This window comes from Acomys minous (assembly GCF_964271855.1).
Source record: "Acomys minous genome assembly, chromosome: 19".
Classification (NCBI taxonomy): domain Eukaryota; kingdom Metazoa; phylum Chordata; class Mammalia; order Rodentia; family Muridae; genus Acomys; species Acomys minous.
In genome coordinates, this window is record NC_140499.1 from 37,797,135 (window position 1) to 37,816,288 (window position 19,154).

The following is a 19,154-nucleotide window of genomic DNA, read 5'->3' on the forward strand; positions in this document are numbered from 1 at the left end:
TCAACATCCAAAATGATTGTGACTTTGGCTAGCATTTGTCTGCTGCTGTGTGAGGTCTAGATGGTATAGATATCTTGTTGCAAACATGGCACCAAGTACTTGGGAATCCATGTCCTCAGCATCACCAGTATCTTGGGAGCTTTTTCCTCCAAGGCACCAAGTACTTGGGAATCCATGTCCTCAGCATCACCGGTATCTTGGGAGCTTTTTCCTCCAAAGTCATTTATTTCTTCTCCCTGCAAAAACTGTGGAAAATTCAAGATGTTATCTCTGATTTAAAAAAAAAAAAGCCTGTAGTTAACTGGCATCTTCCTTTGAGGATTTCTGACATCCTTTGGTCACGCTTCTAAACCTGAATCACGTTTTCCCAAAGGTAATTTGGACCGTTATAGAACAGGGCAGGGCTTCTTAAACTTTGTTACATTGTCACACTCTTTCTGCCTGAGAAACTTCTATGCGATTTAGGGTATATAGGAATGTAAAATGGATATGCAAATCAAACATTTACTGATATAAAAACATAAATTTATCCTAAAATAGTTTTGCTATACACATAATTTACCATTTGTTAAAGATGAAAGCAAATTTCCATACTAATAAGATGAATGTGCTGGGTTATATTTTTGCATAAAGAATTAAATTTTGGCAGAGTGTTTGATATCGCAAGACAGAAAGCGTCTTCAATGTTTTATTGAGTTGAATGATATTTAATTTATGATCATCAATACTGAAAACACTGCTTTGAAAAAAAAATACAGCTTACAAAATGGCCAAAATATGTTTAGTTAAGTCGTTGGAACTTCCATCCTCATCCCAAGCCAAAATTAATTTAACAATATTTTATGAAACTCGATTCAGCATCTCATGTAGCCATTTTTAGTATAAAGCATTTGGACATAATGCAACCCCCAAACTACACAAATAGGTACTTAGATGCAGAAGAAGGATGGTAGAGAAATATCAAAAGTGTTTTATCTTTTTTCCATACTTAAACTATAATGACTCTATAGGAAAGGAAATATTCCTGAAACTCATACAATAGTCTTGCATCTGCAGTGAGGTGCTTCTGTCTGTGTCTGTTTGCACTGTTTAACATGAAGGCCTTCGGAAGGCAAAGGGTGCTGGGTGTTCAGAACCAAGTTGCAGTAAAGTTGTGGAGTACAACATAGAAACTCAGGAAAATTTTGGTCTGAAATCATGTCAGCAAAAATAACCCTGTTTTCCCTATAACCTGCAGAGTTGAGGAAAAGACATGTCCCAGACATACTGGGACAAAATTTGCAAAAAAAAAAAAAAAAAAAAAAAAGTAAGAGGTAGATTTCTTTTAAGCCTCTTAGAGAAAACAGACAGAAGCCTGGGTGGGTTCTGACAATGAGAGCAGAAATGTGTGGGTAATGCAGAAATCAGGACCAGTGCATTGAATGGCGCTGACATACCGAAGAGCACTGGGAGGAATGCGCCGAAAGCTCTTGGCCCGCTAGCTGATTATATAACAGGCAGCCATGTTCTGCTGCCCCAGAGGTCATAAGCCTGAATGCCCTTTATCCCATATTCAAGACAAACAGGCAGTTAACAGTTCCAAACACGCTGGGTTGGGGACTTTGTCAATAAGGCAACTTCTGGGCAATATTTGATTGTAATAACATTAGAAAAGTAGATAAGAAATTCCCATAAAGAGATAATTAAATAAGAAGAAAATTATCCACTAAGCCAGTATTTAGGACTCTTAAATTAATCCTTGTTTGTAGAATATGTAGTCTAAATTGAGCTTTAAGTCAAGCCATGAGAGACCTAACCTTATACAGAAAATAATTCTATAATGATAAGACTATTAGCCAAAACATTACGGTGTATTGTAAAGGATCTGTTTTTATTTTTCCCACTTTTCTAAATACCTTGAATTTTATATGACAAGGATATACCACTTACATAATGAAAAAGGATATAAATGTTTTTCTTACTGTGACAGTATCTCATATAGCATAAACATTTTGTGGACAATAATAAAAAAAAAAAAAGCTACTCAAAATGACTAATTCTCTGAAAGTTTAGCCAGGCTTTATTGTAAGTTATCATTCATTTCATAGAAAGATAAATAAAAAGATCACTTTGTGACAATTTTCTTAATTCATTTAATTTTCTATTTGTGTTGGAATTTTGATTACAGGGTCACAAATGTACTTCCACTAAGGCTACAGACACATGGGACATGTATACTTCGTTTCATAATTACGTATTTGTACGTGTTGCAAAAAAAAAAAAGCCTTCTGGGAGTTGATTTTGATCTGATCCACTTGCAAGGAATTATCAACATCTAAATTTTTTGAGACAGTGAATTGGCATTTTCATCAATTCATGTACCCAAATTTAGTTACTGAGCATCTTTGTGCCATGTGCGGCACTGGCAGTGTGACAAACTGCCTTGATTCTTTGGGGATTCTGCACCCACATCTGGCTGCTCCCCTTGCCACCAGGTGCACTGCCATTTTTACTGATGCTGAGGCTATTTGCAGTGCTGCAACTTTTGGGATTGTCAGCTCACCTTCAGGTCACATGGCTTTTCTCTCTCATTCCGTATGAAGGAAGCTTCCTCCTGTGGTCCATGTTTGTAGTTCCTCTCTCTGTCTCTTCAGAAGCTCTTGTTCCATGGGCATCCTACTACTCAGGTTTCCGTCTCACCAACTTTCTTCTTCATTCGAATAGCAAGCCAACACACAACCATGACATACTAAAAGAAAACACAAGCTTATGAAACTAAGAGGTCTTTATGTCTGTGACATAAAACCCACAAAGGAAGGCCACTAGGAAAAAGGTGAAATCAGAAAATGAATATTTTTAAAATTGCATTTTAAAAGCCATTTAAAATTAAAAGCTAATCACAAATTAAATAAATTATTTTCAAGGTATATATATATGAATGGCAGTAAAAAATATATATATAAAGTTATGCAATATATGTATTATATATGTAATATGTGTTACATAGCAAATATAATCTATAATTAACAATTAAAAATACACATGAAAGATAAAAATAATGAAGTCTGGATAATGCCTGACATTTTTGTATGAATAGCAATATGAGCACTTGCAAATTATATAAATTGCGTTTCATCTGTTGATCTATAGTCAATATTTTACCGGCATTTTCCCATTGACGATAGCCAAAAGTGTAACGACATCTGTTGACAGGCTAGTAGTTAATTTTTTATTTAAAGACAGTCTGGCAACAAATAAGGGGTTTTCTCCTACTCCCTTCAATTCATGGTTTAGAAATCCACAAACCACGGGCTTGCAAGCCAAGTGCAGTCCACCACCTGTCTCCACAAAGGAAGTAGTGCTGGCACTCTGCCACGGCCATTTATTTGCATACTGTCTAAGGAGGCTTGTGTGCTAGATGAAACTTAGGAGTAGTAAAGAGGTGGTCTGGTCTGCTGAACCCGACATATTTATGATCTGGCTCTTTACATAAAATGTTTGGAGCACTAACCTAGAATATGCAGCTTGCACAAAACCCACAAATATTTTATTAGTTCTCCAGGGTTACTTCTTTTTCATTCCATAAAATTATTTCTATACAACAATAAGATTTTTTAATAGAAAGGAACTTTTAAAATATATTCTGTAGTCATATAAACTTATTACAAATGTTGAATGAAATAACACTAATCTTTTGGTACCTAAGACTTTAGATATATTTTCCCTCAGGCATTGCTAACAGACCTGAAAACAACAACCACGAAACCATTTTCCACTTTCAGGTACAGACTTCCCAAACTGTGGCTCACAGATCATTTATACAACCTCATGATGGCTCAATTATGTAATTCCCAGTAAAACAGAGTCCCCATTAGGCAGATTCTCTAAAGCAGACCCCAATGCCAGTGATAATTTACAAGTGAAACTTCCTCTTCCTAACACAGGCCTTCATTGTCTCCCTCAGAAGCCCAGGCTGAAAGACTTGCTGGAGCCATTGCTGCAGAGGGCTGATAGGCTTCAACTGTGTCTGGGGAAGTGTAGCGCTCTCATCCCTGCAGGGGTAGAGGGGAGCTCCTTTCATCTCCTGGCTTGTCAGGGGAAAAGAAAGGGAGGAAAATTCTTTGTAATGGAGCTAAGCAATTTCTCCTACTTCTATATTTGGTTCTCTGGAACAGAACATTCTGAGGAGAGGATTCTTAAACAGACAAACAGACGGGGGTTTAAGATGGCTCTTTCAAGCAAGAAAAGCTAGATCAACTAAATCTGTCTAAAACTCCCCTTCCTGGAGCTTACTTTGTATCTTCATCACATGAAGGTACAGGCTACAGGAGGGATACAGGTCTTCCACACACATGAGGATCTCTGGCAAATCTGAGACCTGAGAGGAAAGGTCAGATCATGTACCTTTAAGAAAAGGGACTTTGACCTTGTTGGCTAAAAGGATTGACATATGCCAAGCCATTCAAGACATGCATATGATGGGATGCATACAAATATACTGGGTCACTGTGCTGAACCAGCCTAGTCTGTCAGGACATCTCAGCGCAGTGAAACTTATTTATTGAGATCAGCAGAACATATTCTCAATATTAACAAGTATATTAATTTATTTGTTGAGCTTACTATGCAATACCAAACTGATAAAAAGAGACAAATGAGATTAACGGCTGATTTGATTCTCCCAAATACGGTATATATTTATAGATTTTGTAGATCTTGAATGATTTTTCTGAGGTTGTTTAATTTAAAATTTTTCATGCATATTATTTTGAGGAATAATTGAAATAAGAAAAGAGAGACCAGAGCACAAGTAACCCAGATAGGCATGCAGTAATAAGACTGATGAATTAGTTATGATTATAGTTATAGTTCTAAGATGTCCCTGATGGCTCTAAGATAACAAAGATTCAAGATCTCATCAAGACTGGTCAAGCACTTGCTCTTACAACATGGCTGCTCAACAGGTAACAGGATTTTACATGAAGCCAAATGAAATGTGTTGGCCATCCTAAGTATAAGACAAACAATATGAGGCAATGACTGCCTAACTTAGAAGTATTTTCAGTGGACCTTCTTGTTGGCTAATTTTAAACTATCTTTAATAAACCCCTAAGCCAATTAGATGGTTCTATTATCATAAATTCAGTTAATTGACATGTATCTTTTGAGAGGTTCTGCAAAGCCATTAATCTTCTACTTTTAAATTATGATATAGTCACCACCAACTTTAGGTATTTTCAAAATTAGAAGACTTTATCTAGAATAAATTTTTACCTGCAGTTAGATCTGGGAAATCTGTGAACATCATGAAATCAGCTCCATTGGATGAATGGGCTGTGCTACTGAGCTGTTTTCTATCTGAAGCTTTATAGATCCACCTGGTAGCATTCCTGGTATCCTTGCAGGCCCAGACACATCTCATAAGGAACTTAGCAACTGCTCTGTGTGTGCGAAGGTCAGGAATGGGCTTCTGTTAACACAGCATCTCAAAGGTTAAGCTGCCCTTATCTGGTTTCCTTCAGACTGTTTTCCCAAAACAGTTTTCCTTCTCATGTTGCCAGAAGATAATGCCTTCTTCATAGAAGGCATTTGCCCTTTGGAGTTTGAGCATCTCTCTCTAGGACATTATTTTATGGTGGCCACTAAAGACAGTGTGGATTCTTGATTTTCATTACTCCAGCATCCTCAAGACTCAGAGGGTTGGCCATCAGGCTATAGTTTTCTTTAGACCAAGGTTTGTGTTATGGCTTATCAAGGATTGTCACAATATTTTAGCACAGATAGAGCTCAGAAGAGCAGTAACTTACACATCCAGCGATGGGTATTTATTGAAGATCTCATATTATAATAAATACCATGAAACACAGAAGGCTCTAAAGATAAGCCAGATGTAGGTGCCACCCTCTAATAATTCACATGGTGGCTTAGGACAATCAGACTTAGTTCTATAAAGAATTATTGTATAGGGCAGATATCGACTCACACAAAGCCAAGCCACACCAAACAAAACTCTGATAAGAGGAAGTGGTCAGCTTTAAAATGTGTACAGTTTAAGCTAAGCCAAGCTGAGCAGTGCAGGCCCTGTTACCCTAGGTATTCAGGAAGCTGAGGCTGGAGCTACCAGATCAACTTCAAAACTAGCCTAGGCAAAGGAGCAATGACTTGTTTGTCTGTCTTTCTAGATATGAGTGTGTACACATATGTGTATACATACATACACACACATTGGTGAGTACATACGTCAATGGTGCACCACTTAACTATCATGGGAAACAGGTTGTGTTTAATCCCTAACACCCCTCCTAATTTTTTTTTTGAACCCTTGGCTTCATATTGAATCACAATACCCCTTGTATATATGTAGTGGTTATTTAGAAGTAAGGCATAATAAATGTTTATCATTATGCTAATTATTATTATGGTGGTATTTTCTAGCCTGCTAACAATCAATGAAAACACAGACACCTGACGTACTTAAGAATAAGCCTTTACCCGGGGCAAGGCAGATATTACCTCCTAAGCCATCCTCCAATCATTCCCACTCTCCATCCCATTCCATCTGCTTCTAATGATTTCTCTGTGGGCTATGTCACATCCATAATCCCAAAGTACTTGCTAATGTTCTGCATCTCTTTCCATGAGGAACTTGAGAATTCCTCCTCTGGGCCCAAGTGACTCTGTTTCAGTCGCATGACGATTCTCTTCCTTCTTCTACCTCTGTCCCATCTCCTTTCTCTCTGCCCAGGCCCACAGAATCTTCACTCCACCCCGTCCTTCTGCCTTGCACAGGTATATTTATCCAGCCAATCAGGGAGGCAAGGTTCACAGCAGTAACAAGGCCTTGTGAGCCCAGCCAGCAGCTAGCATCGGAACACATCAAACCAATCTCCAACATATATCTTATCTGTGGGAAAAAAAAATTGGCATGTGATTTTAAAAAACAAAGCAAAACAACAAAACAAAAACAAAAACAAAACCCTGCTGTACCATCCACTTGTCCACATGAATATCTGTCTATTCTAGATGGGGCTGTGCAGCTGCTTGGGGCTGGGTAGTAACTGATGAATGCCTGGTGCACAGCAGCTTTAACAGGTATTATTATCCACTGTCTGTTCATTATTAGCTCCCCGGAATGCATCACACTGCTGGAAAAGACAGCCAGGACACCAGGGCTCTAACTCTGCTCACCTCTCTATTGCAAATTGAGGGCTTTGCTGTCCAGATTCTCTTCCAGGTACCTGGTACAGCACTGTGGGTGGGGCCACTTTCATTATCACTATTTCATACATAGTCAAACTAAGGTTAGGAAGGTCAACGGGCTTGCCTAAGTTGCCAGGTAGTAACTGAGTGAGGTCCAAACCTTGAAAGTAGACACTAAGCATATAAGCAGGAGGCATTTTCTTTCAGGTTATGAAAAACCACACCTTTGTGGGCCTAGAGGCCTACTGTATTAGTCAGAGTCCTCTAGAGTAACAGAACTCACAGAACGACTCTCTCTACATAAAAAGGGGATGTACTGGGATGACATAGAGGCTGAGGTCAAGCTAGTTCAACAATGTCTGGCTATGAACAGAAAGTCCCAGAATCCAGTAGTTCCTCAGTCCACAAGGCTAGATGTTTCAGTCAGTCTTCAATATATGCTGGAATCCCAAATAAATAAGCCCCAATGCCATTGAAGGAATGGATGCTCTAGTAAGGTAAGAGCAAGCAGATAAAGAGCAAAAGCTTTCTTCTTCTGTGTCCTTATACAGACTTCAGCTATAAGGTGTGGTCCAGATTAAAGGTGTGCCTTCCTGCTCAAGATCTAGATCAAAGATGTATGTCTTCCTACCTCAGAGGTCTGAACTAGAAGTGGATTCACCCACTTCGAACCAAGCCAAAAAAAAAAAAAAAAAGTCTCTCACAGGTGGGACTCCGTTTCTCGATTGTCGACTGTAGCTCATTCCAGATGTAGTCAAGTTGATAACCAATTATAGACATCACAGATACTAAGATTAAACAACATTAACAGGATTAAAGTTATCAGCCAAGATAAACAAACTGGCAAGATGAGCTCAGTCTTCACCCTCCAACAAATACATCTTCACCAGAACCTGTACATCCATGTGTTAAGTTCACAATACTTGGGACTCCTTCAAAGGGCTGGGCTGGAAGGAGCCAGAACAACGGTGACTCCAACTGTCCCCTCTCCCAGTATTCACGGGGCCTCACAGCACCTTAATAAAGTACACAGTCCAATAAAGAACTATTAATTGGATATGAGTCCTCAAAAGATCCTGGAAGTGGGTTAGGTACCACATGGGAAGGTATGTCAGAGGCCCAGTCCCCCAGAGCCATAGTCTAGAAGAGGAAGCACCATCCAAAGAGATGTCATCTCCACCAGAAGAGTGCAAAGCATGGTCATGGCAGAGGGTCCCCCTGCTTTGACTTAGAAGTTCGTCTGATTACATTGTGACTAAAGTCCTCAGTGAGAAGAAAAGCTGGGGATTACCTTTCTGGAAAGGACTGGGAGAGGTTTGATTGCTCTACAGTCAAATACCTAGGTTGTAATCCCGGCTTTGCCACTCTTAGTCAAGCTACTGGACATCTGGGAGCCTCAGTTTTTTCATCTTTAAAATGGGCGTAGAAGTAATTATTATTATTATTATTATGAGGGATAATTGAGATAGTGCATGCAAAACACTTGGCCGACATTAAACACTGGCAGAATGTTGGCACGGTTCCACCCAGTTATATTAAAGTTTGTTTCGGAGATAATTCTCTGAAGAATTATATAAGCGTAATTATATCGAAGCAGTCAGTAGTCGACCATGAAAACCCTTTCTCCAGTAAATGGCAGAGCCAAGGATCACCGTAAAACTAAGGCCAGGATTATATAGAGGTCCTGCCTGGCTCTCCTGGCGCTTGCGATACCCACTTAGGCCCTGCAGCCAAGAGTCTTGAGCAGGTTCACTTGCAAACTGCCGTGACTTGGAACCAAAACCACACATTGCCCGTTTCTCTCTCCTGTAAGGACAGCATTTCTCTCTCCTGTGAGGACGGTTAAAGCAGAGGCTAGTGGCAGCAGATAAGGCTGCCCACTGAGCTGAGGGTTGACTTGACACAAATCTATCTCCACCCCTCCGCGCCCCCGGGCGCCCGCTGCCAGAGTAGTGCGCTGACAGGTCTCGACATCTCTCCACGCAAGGAACTAGAAACAAGTCCAGGCGTCACCTCGCATCCTATTGCAACTGAGCGGAGCCAAGTCCTGCGACTGCCCGCCCCCACCATGCAGAGCTTGGATGAGGCAAGCCTGGGCAGCCCCACATGCCCTGCTGCCACAAGCTCCCGAAGGCTCATCTCTTATCCAACCCTCTCCCGGCAAAGATTAAGTTAGAAACTTAGGGCTTTCTTGCAGACCGGGAGCAGCAAGGAGCCCTAGCTGCTCCCTTTAAGGGACAGTCGTGACTGAGCTTGAAGAAGACAGACTCCCTCCAGAACACCAACAAAGGACTATATTTAGTTTAGAGCACTCCGCCTAAATTCCTTCTTTTCTCCCCTCTCAGATCTACAGGCCCCGGCAGTGGGTGGGAGGGGGCGGGGAGCAGTGGAAAAGGAACAGCTGGGCCTCCGCCTCACCACTCAATCTCTATAAATAACCAATCCTGAGCGTAGGCGACTTTCCAGCCAATGAAGCTGTCTAAAGTGACAAAACCTCGGCAATAGCCAATGGGAAAACATTTGGGGGTGTGAGACTCGCATCCTGGGACCAATGAGTTAGGAGTCTGGGAGAGGTAATTTGAGCTGGCGTGTGGGTGTGCGGTGCGAAACCTTCCCACTTGCGAGCCCCAAACCTGCTCCGCCGACTGAGCATGCCCTGACTAGGTGCAGGAGCCGCGGGCCTTCCGCGGGGCTGGATCCACTAGCCAGGATTTGGCTCCAACCAAAGGGGGAGGTTGGCTGGCTGGGCGACTCCTACCTTGAAGGCTGCGGCGCCCCACTAATTTTCACTCCTGCTACTCATCCCGGTAGGGACTCAGGCTGAGTTCCTCTTAGGGAAGTGACGCGGGAACACCGGGCCAAGCGGGGACTCGCTTCTCTGCTACCTTTCCTGGCCTGAGCAATGCCCTGCAGGTGTATGAGAAGCGCACACCGTCTGGGATCGGGGACAAGTGTCTATCCTCCAAAGCGCCCATAAGAGGTTCACAGAGCCCTGAAAGAGGTAGCTTCGGTTTGGGAGCTTCCCGTCCACAGGCACAGCCAGGACTGCCCAGTTCCAAGATTCGCGCCGTCCCGCCCCTCCCGGTTGGCCACACCCTCTCTCACGCCTCCTCCCAGCGTTGCGGAAAAACTGGAGCGGAGCTCGGGCGGGGCGCCGCGGGCAGCGCACTGGGCATGCTCGGCTGGGCGGAGGGCCGGGCTGCGCGCGGCGAGTAGGAAGCCCTCGCCCAGCGGAGGCTGCGGGAGAGAGAGAGAGAGAATGATGGGCCGTGGAGCTGGGCGCACGTTCCGCGGGGACTCATGCCACGCGTGTCCCAGCCAGACGCGCAATTAGCAGCCGCCTCTGCAAGCAGCCGCCGCCACCACCTCCCGGCTCTCCCAGGCTGCCGTGGCGAGGAGCTCCAGCCGTAGTCTTGCTCCGGCAGCGCGCATTGTCCTCAGGGTCCTCCGCTAGAGCTGCAGCGGGGCCCGGGATCGGCGCCTCCGGGACGCGCCCCCGCCGCTGGTCGGCCCGGCGTGGCGCTCTGATAGCCCATTGGAGAGCCCGTACTCCCGGGCCACTCTCGCCGGGGTTTTTCCTGAGGAGTTGAGGAAGAGAAGAAGTCCACCCGTCCATCCCAACCTTCCCCGGTGCACAGCCCCGACGGGGCCGCGACAGGCGCGACGAGGGCGCCGACGGAGCCATGAGAGAGTACAAAGTGGTGGTGCTGGGCTCGGGCGGCGTGGGCAAGTCCGCGCTCACCGTGCAGTTCGTGACAGGTTCCTTCATCGAGAAGTACGACCCGACCATCGAGGACTTTTACCGCAAGGAGATCGAGGTAGACTCGTCGCCGTCGGTGCTGGAGATTCTGGACACCGCGGGCACTGAGCAGTTCGCGTCCATGCGGGACCTGTACATCAAGAATGGCCAGGGCTTCATCCTCGTCTACAGCCTGGTCAACCAGCAGAGCTTCCAGGACATCAAGCCCATGCGGGACCAGATCATCCGCGTGAAGCGGTACGAGCGCGTACCCATGATCCTGGTAGGAAACAAGGTGGACTTGGAGGGCGAACGTGAGGTCTCCTACGGCGAGGGCAAGGCCCTGGCTGAGGAGTGGAGCTGCCCCTTCATGGAGACATCGGCCAAAAACAAAGCCTCAGTGGATGAGCTGTTCGCAGAGATTGTGAGGCAGATGAACTACGCGGCACAGCCCAACGGCGATGAGGGCTGCTGCTCGGCCTGCGTGATCCTGTGAGGCGCCGGCGGCTGCCGGGCGCTGGCCACGCTCTGTGCACAAAGCCAAAAGCACCCGATTCTCTTAATGTGATTGTCTTCTTGCTTTGAGATTGGAGACGACTTTGTATTGCCCGGGATGTCAGAGGAACCTGGCTGACTTTTGTGGCCAGCATCCCCAGCCTTCAGCCGGGGTTCGAGGGGGTGTCCGTTGCTGACCATCCGAGACCCTGATGGAAATGTGGCTCTATGCAGCGTGTACGTTCCTCATTGATTTCGGTTCATGCATATTTCCCCGTTTAAGTAGCCATTAAGGCGCTGTATTGGCTGCTTGACACCGGCAAGCAAAAGTTTCAAGCCTGGAAGAAAAAAAAAATGGGGGTGGGGAGGTGGAGGAAGTGATGGGAAGGAGGAGGCAGTGGGGGAGGGTTTCCCCCAAACAACTGTTCATAGTTCCGAGTTCTAAATACAAGGAAAGAGGTCCAAGAAATCCATATGAAGGAGCCAGAGGAGGGGAAGAAACTTCTTTTTTCCCTTATTTTCCAGGATTATTTGGAAATTAAGACCCAGGGTTCCTTTTCTGCCAGCTTGGAAGGGCAACCCAGGGACTGATTATGATTCTGAGGATGTCTATGCAAAGTTGGGTTCTTGTTACAGTGTAACCAAGCTGAAGTATTGCACATGTGAACTGGGACTGTTAACACTGATGCCAATACAGTGTGGGGTGCCAGGAAGTGTCTGCTGATATTTGTGGGAAAAAAAAAAATCTATTTTGATTACCTACTGTATCAAAGGGGATTCTGGGGGAGAATGGTAGTATTTTTTTTTTTTTAAATCAGCTGTGAAAAAAATGTTACAGATCTGCACATTTTTGTGTGTGCTGTTGTATGTGTGTGTGTATGTGTGTGTGTGAGTGTGTGTTTAAGTATAGCTTTTTTTTTTTTTTTTTTTTTTTTTGTGGTTGGCAGTGACAGATTTTGCTGACTAGCTTTTAAAAATACAATACAAAGACTTTGTAAATGTGATTCAGGGCCCCCAGCACCCCTGTGTCTGCAGCGTGCCTTCAAACTCAGCTGTTCCAGCCGGTGCCAACCTGTGAATTCCCACCATATCCCAGAATCTGCTGTCTCCAAAACCACTTTCAGTATATTCCTGAAAGAGCCAGGACAAATAGGACCTGCTACTCCATGAATTGCTTCATTCATTTTAGCTTTTTAAGTATTAAGCCCGTGTCTCTAACTTCCCCCTTTCTGCATTTTGTTCAGATTTCAGGTTTTTGCTACCCTTTCTGTTGCTTTCCAGGTGTCTCTTGTTATTTGTTACAGGGTGTTCCTCCAGAAGCAAAGAGCAAAAGTTTATTGTTGTTATGTACCAAGAGAATTCTAACAAGGTGTACCCTTTAATTCCACTCCTTTAGTCACTGTCTCTTCATTTTAAGGCTTTTAATACAAATGTCATTTTCAAAGAAACTCCAAACGATTTGTGTTTTTGTGTTTCATACTGAGTGATTTTCAGTATCCATGGTAATGGTTTCAGACAGCCAGACACATGTTGCCTTCTCATGTGGTTTGTTAACCTTTGAAGATAGAACTGTTTCCAGACAAATTGGATGACAATGTTTCCAGTTTTGAAAAATGGAGAAAAGTAATGAACAATTAGATGACAATGTTTCCAATTTTGAAAAATGGAGAAAAGTATCAAGGCCTAAGATTCAAGGTGGAGGGGACTATATCATCTGATTCCCAAGATGAGGAAGTGTATTGGTTCAGCCCTGCTGAAGAAGAGCAGTAAACATCAGTGTTGGTAGCAATGGAGGCAAAAGGGGAAAGTAACATGGACCTGGCAGAATAGGGGGTAATTTCTCTTTGTCTTTGTGTTGTCTGTTTATGTTACACACTGAGTCAGAAGTGTTCTTAACTTTATTTCACACACAGTGTACTTGGCAGTGTACAGAGTGTGTTCTCACAGCCATTATTTTAGCCCTTCCAAAGTTTTTATTTGGAACCAAATCATTAGGTTGAAAACACACATACACAAAAGCTAAATAATAAACTATCTAAAGAGGGTTATCTTCCTTTCCTTAGTTTCTGGACCATGTTTGACCACAGAAGTTGTGTCTTTTAAAAAGTAGGAGGCAATGTGTGTTGCTACTTTTTATTTGTATGTTTCTTGGGCTCTTTAGTACAATCATCTTTACAGAATAAGAAAGTATCTATAAAATTTTATACCATAAGTTCATGAGGCAAAGCTGAAGTCTGAAGGGTCTTAGCAAAGGAATTTACTCCTCTCACAAAGCCAAAAGAGATCACAGGTTTCTTTAAAGCTATATCAATATATCTTGCCTTAATTTTTTTTTTGTCTCCATCCAGGTTTCATCTCACCCTTCCAGTGGGGAGGAAGAACAATTTTGCCTGTACTGGCCTTTGCTTATTTTCCAATTCTTCATTAGTATAAGACACAATTTTGTTTCTAAGTATAGGAATGGAAACTGCTCAAAATAATGTTTTTACAAGAATTCCTCCTTACATTTGAATAAATGTGATTGCTTAAGTAGATTAAAGCATTGCACATTTTGAAGATATCAAACACTGTTGGGAGGGTTGTGTATTTTTTTTTCTGTATTTTTTTTTAAATGTGTTTGGTGACCCTCTTTTGTCATTATTTGGAAGACTTTGAACAAAAGTGTTGCCAAGTATAGAGTTTATAAGACGTGTACCTACTTCCTACAGAAAACACTTGATGATGGGTAGTAGACTAGAGGTCATGAGAGACAGGACAGGTATTATAAAACATGTTCCTACTGAGTACTGTAAAATAAATGCTTTTGGAATGTAAAATTAAAGCTGCTGCAGGAAAATGGAGCTCTGAGTTGTTTGGCTTTCGCCTGTTATTTTCATAGCAAAATAGAAATTTGGAGGTCATTTTGTTTTTTTTCTTCCTTTCTTTACGAAGATATGTTTTGAAGTATGGCAGTTTATTTGGCTAGCAAGAATCTCATCTAGAGTTGTAAAGCAATAAAAGCATTTGTTTCAGTGAAAAAGTTGGGCTGGCTTAACTGCTTAAGGAAGTGAGTCAGAGAGGGCGGAGTTTGTTGTAAGGTAACCAACCTTACCTGCAAAACAGAAATTAGGAGGAGTAGAGCTTCCTTGAGGGGGTGAGAACTGACTTTTAAACTTGACCCCTATGGTCTGTCTGTCTTTTAAAAACAAACAAACAAAACAAAAAACAAACAAAACATTTCCTTTTGGTCCCTGACAGCCAGCCCAGTTTTCTGACATTTTTGTTCATTTTTAAAGGCCTCAGGAATGCTAAAGGTGTCTCATACTTTAATCTTTAATCTTTGGGTCAAACAGTTTCCATCCTAACAGTTAAGATAGAATTCATTGAGTCACACTGGGAAACCGGATCTATTTGAAGTTAGTCTTTAAATGGCAAAGGCTTTCACCCTGAGTGCTGCATATTTCCACTGGGTGAGAATTTCAAAGGCCTCCTTTACTTGAACTTTTTTTTTGGTGGGGGGGGCTTTGTTACTACTCCACTTCTGGATGATGGGAAACGAGAGAAATCTATATGGAGCAGGAATTTAGGGAAGTTGATGGGAAGTGCCTCTGCTGTGATCTGTCATAAAATAAGCCTGCCTCTGTAAATGTGCAGACAACCAAGATTGAATCTGGCAACGTCCATTGTTTGTTAAAATGATAATGTTTGTCAGTACCTGCTTAATGGGGGAAAGTTTAATAGTATACATTTTCCCTAGGAAATGGTATGGGTCAAAAAAAAAAAAATCAAGAATATGTTATTCTTGGTTGTGGCATTTTATTCAGACTACAAGAATGGTTGGATGCCTTTACTTGACATGGCGCTAGTAAGCGAAACATTTGGTCTCTTCACCATAGCATGTTGGTGATGTGAGGCAATAGGGGTCTTCTATTCCCAAGGTTCTCAAACTAATCTGCATATCAAAATAACCTGCAGGTTAAAGCAATACATATGGCTGCTTCCTCTTTTTTTTTTTTTCTTCTACAGTGGATCTGGAGTCATTTCTCAGATTTCAGGTGACAGTGATATTGCTGGTCCAGGGACTATACTTTGAGACTCAAAGATGAATTGCCAGCATATACCTAGATATGCAGATCTGACTTAGGAGCCATATTTACATTTTCTGTCTGCTGTGGTCTCCATACAAGCTTACTAAAGAGGACATGCACCACTGAAAATGGTTAGGCTGTTGTGCATGGGCAGAGCTTAGACAAACTCACACAGTTATCTGAACAGTGTTGGCTGTGGTCTTCAGTGCTTAATCAGAATCAGACTTAGTATTACATCACAGTCAACATCTTATCGCTACCTCATGGAAAGAAAGACAAATAATACCGTTGACTAAGGGAGCACTTTAAGATATCTGTGTCCTCTTTATTAAAAGGCAAGGCCTTTAGCTTTTCATGTTTCCAAGCAAGGACTCTGAAAATAAAGTGAGAGAGTGTCAGTATTGAGGTCACAGTACATACACACAGGTGTGTGTCTTCTTAGCCTCCCAGCCATTAGTTAATTCAGTCGGAAGGTTTACTGTTCTTCATTCTGGCAAAATATATACTACAAAACTGTCATGTGTTGTGTTTTCTTATGCATTTTAATGCCCAAGGATGTTGCCAAAACCCTGTTTTAAAAAGCCATTTGTTCAGCGGCTTCGGAAAGAAGCAGAGCGGTGAAGACCAATGGCAACTAGACAAGTTTCTCTTTCACAGTTGTCTTTTACAAGGTGGAGAGGGTAAGTGCAGACGTTAGGAAGAGAAAAACTGGATGAGGAGAAGGGTACTAGCAAATCTGACTTTTTCACTTTTGGGTTAGTTCCTTGCTTCTGACATAATTAATAATAATAATAATAATAATAATAATAATAATAATAATAATAATAATAACAATAAAATATATTTTTAAAATGTTTTGCTCCAACCCCTTGTTGCTGTTACTGTCATTTTAATGCTCATCACTCATCCTGGCAAGCTGGAAATTATCTGAATCGAAGCTAAGAAGTGACTGAATAGTACAGTTTTGTTCCATCTACCCATTATAGAACCACTGGGAGTCTCTAGAATTTTCTATTCCAATTACACATACTATGAAAGGGTGTTTTAAAGTTTAATTCATCTGATAAAAGAATATTCTTGTGTTTTGTTCTGAGTCCAGATGTCTTTTCAAATAGTTGCAGACATTTATGTGTATCTGTTTAGATATCTGTAACAGTTGTAAAGGGCTTCATAATCAAATGCCAGCTTATGACACCAGAATGAAATGAGGAAGCAGTGTGATATTTTTATATCGGGCTTCACTTCATGTTTCTCTGCCTTACTGTTAATTTGGATTACTAACATTTGACTTTGTTACTGTTCAAAATTGGAGATTCTATTTAATTTAGAATGATATATTTTTTAAAGTATACTGTGTTACAGAGCTATTTATCTTGTCTAAGAAAATCCAAATTGTAGTTCACTCTAACAGGTTGATATTCATTAGAGGAAAACTTTGTTATTTTGAGGAAATGAATGAAGAGTAGAGTGACAAATGCTAAAGCCTTAATTAGTGAAATATTTTGTCCTGCAAAACAAGGATGGCTAAACTAGTACAGAGGGGGGGGGGGAACAAATGACCTTACTACATTTGGAATGGTATTAATCTGTAAATTAGAGGAACAGCTCTTTCTTTTTTTCTCATTTAGTTGACTAAACTTACTCTTTTAAAGATGAATTATCTTGTAAGATTATGTGAAGCTAAATTTTTCAGAGCTTCAAAAATGTATGGTCCTTTTTTGTGTGTGTGGTAAGAGAAAAATTTCAGAGGCGGATTTTTCTTAATAGGAAAGAAAAAGATTACTAATACTTTGAAGGTACAAATACCCATCAGTAGGTTACTTGGTTACTAAGAATAGATTTGCAATGGAGTTGGTAAGCATGGCTAATATGCATTCACACACTATTTAAAAACATATACTGAGCATGTATTCACGGCAATGTCAGAACCAATACTTATTGGGTACGTTTTTAACTTAAACAAAACAAAAATTTTTTACTTCCTTTTATCATCAGCTGCAAAATAGCGTCTATCAAACAAGAATGGAATGTAGAGCAGCAAGTCTACATGTGCTACCACTTAAAATGCTGTCTATCCATGGGGCAGGCAGATGGGTGATAAACTATGCAGAAAAGTGGACCTTTTTCTCAGAAAGACAAGTGGATCGTGTAAATAAATCTGGGTCTCATGAAGCTTAATCAACTGACAGTTTTGTTTTCTGTGTTGCTATGTGATATGACTATCGGCATTTTGTTTTAGTAGGTGCTCATTTCCGTTTTTTTTTTTTTTTTAGATGATTAGCCAAAACTGATTACATGGAAATAGGACATTAGTTTGCTTTTGTGTGTTCGTGACAAAGGGAAGAGAGAAAATTTAAAGTAAGGTGGAACAGAAAAGGACAATTTTGTACCCTCAAAGGAAGGTAGAGACTGCTAGGATTCTGTATGAAAAGATGTAGGCCAGCAATGAAAATCAATGTGCACAGACTTAGCTGATATCTTAAGTCTGCTAAGCTAATAGTAATTTTGCGCAGAAACTCTAGTGCTGACTGGAAGAAGACAATCATCTCAAAGAAAAGGATCTTGGGAAACCAGCTATAAGATGTAAAACTAATAGCACTTATCATGTAACCATATGAATGGAAGGATAAGAGTGTGATTATTAGCCTTTGTGGTTTCCAAAATGATTTCTACTGACCAGTTGTATGAAGTATCTAAAGAATTAAACAGCATACTCTTTAATGTAAAGTTGCAGAAAGAGCTAGATAAATCAAGAGAAGTATTTGTGATGATGGTGGTGGTGGCTGTTTTTTGAGACAGGGTCTCTCTGTATAGCCTTAGCTGTCCTGGACTCACTTTGTAGACTAGGCTGGCCTCAAATTCACAGAGATCCACCTGCCTCTGTCTCCCCAAGTGCATCACTGCACCTGGCTAGGTATTTTTCCTTTTCTTTCTTTTTTAAAGAATTTCCATAAGAATTAATTGCCATAAGGTGGGATTACAAGATTATTTCTACGCTTAATTTAAGTATCAACAAGAGCTTCAGTATTTTCTATGCTTTCTGGCCATTGCTAAAAAGTTTTGAAATTATGATTTAAGTCATAAACTCTATTAATATTATTATTATACAGGTCAATAGGCAGATCAGTGGTTCTCAACCTGTGGGTCATAACCCCTTTGGGAGTCAAAGGACCTTTGCGCATGGGTTGCCTAAGACTATCCCGCATATCATATATTTACATTGTGATTTATAACAGTAGGAAAATCACTGTTATGAAATAGCAATAACAATAATTTTACGTTTGTGAGGTCTCCACAACATGAGGAACTGTATTAAAGGGTCTCAGCATTACGAAGGTTGCAAAGCACTCACAGAGCTATTGACATACACTGTATGATACATATAATTAATATACATATTAATACTAAACAGCCTCCCCAGAAGCTGGCATTTACTGAATTATATACACAAAAAGAACATTTACAGATATCTTTACTGACTAAATTTCATAGGAGTACATATAAACACTTGATGCACTTTAACAAACATAAATAGTAAAATATGGCCTACTTCTAAATTTAACATTTTTAGGTGGAATTACAAGATTACGTCTAAGTTTAAATTTAGTATTATTCTTCTGCTCCCTGGATTTTTTTTTTTTTTTTGAGGCAGGGTTTCTCTGTGTAGCTTTGGT

General features: G+C 41.2%; 1 protein-coding gene and 1 long non-coding RNA gene across 2 annotated transcripts; one reads left to right on the forward strand and one right to left on the reverse strand.

Annotated features, from left to right (window-relative positions):
- Nucleotides 1-149: 149 nt before the first annotated feature.
- Nucleotides 150-4,348, reverse strand: LOC311590322. The gene is made up of 3 exons (XR_014776830.1): nucleotides 4,273-4,348; nucleotides 2,543-2,728; nucleotides 150-245 (listed from the first exon to the last, which is right to left on the reverse strand). It is a non-coding gene; the product is annotated as an uncharacterized lncRNA (long non-coding RNA).
- A 5,820-nt stretch (nucleotides 4,349-10,168) lies between these two features.
- On the forward strand, nucleotides 10,169-12,868 carry RAP2B (RAP2B, member of RAS oncogene family). The gene has a single exon (XM_084769196.1). It carries the CDS (start codon nucleotides 10,863-10,865, stop codon nucleotides 11,412-11,414), a length of 552 nt encoding a protein of 183 aa, XP_084625322.1. The 5' UTR covers nucleotides 10,169-10,862; the 3' UTR covers nucleotides 11,415-12,868.
- The last annotated feature ends 6,286 nt before the right edge of the window (nucleotides 12,869-19,154 follow it).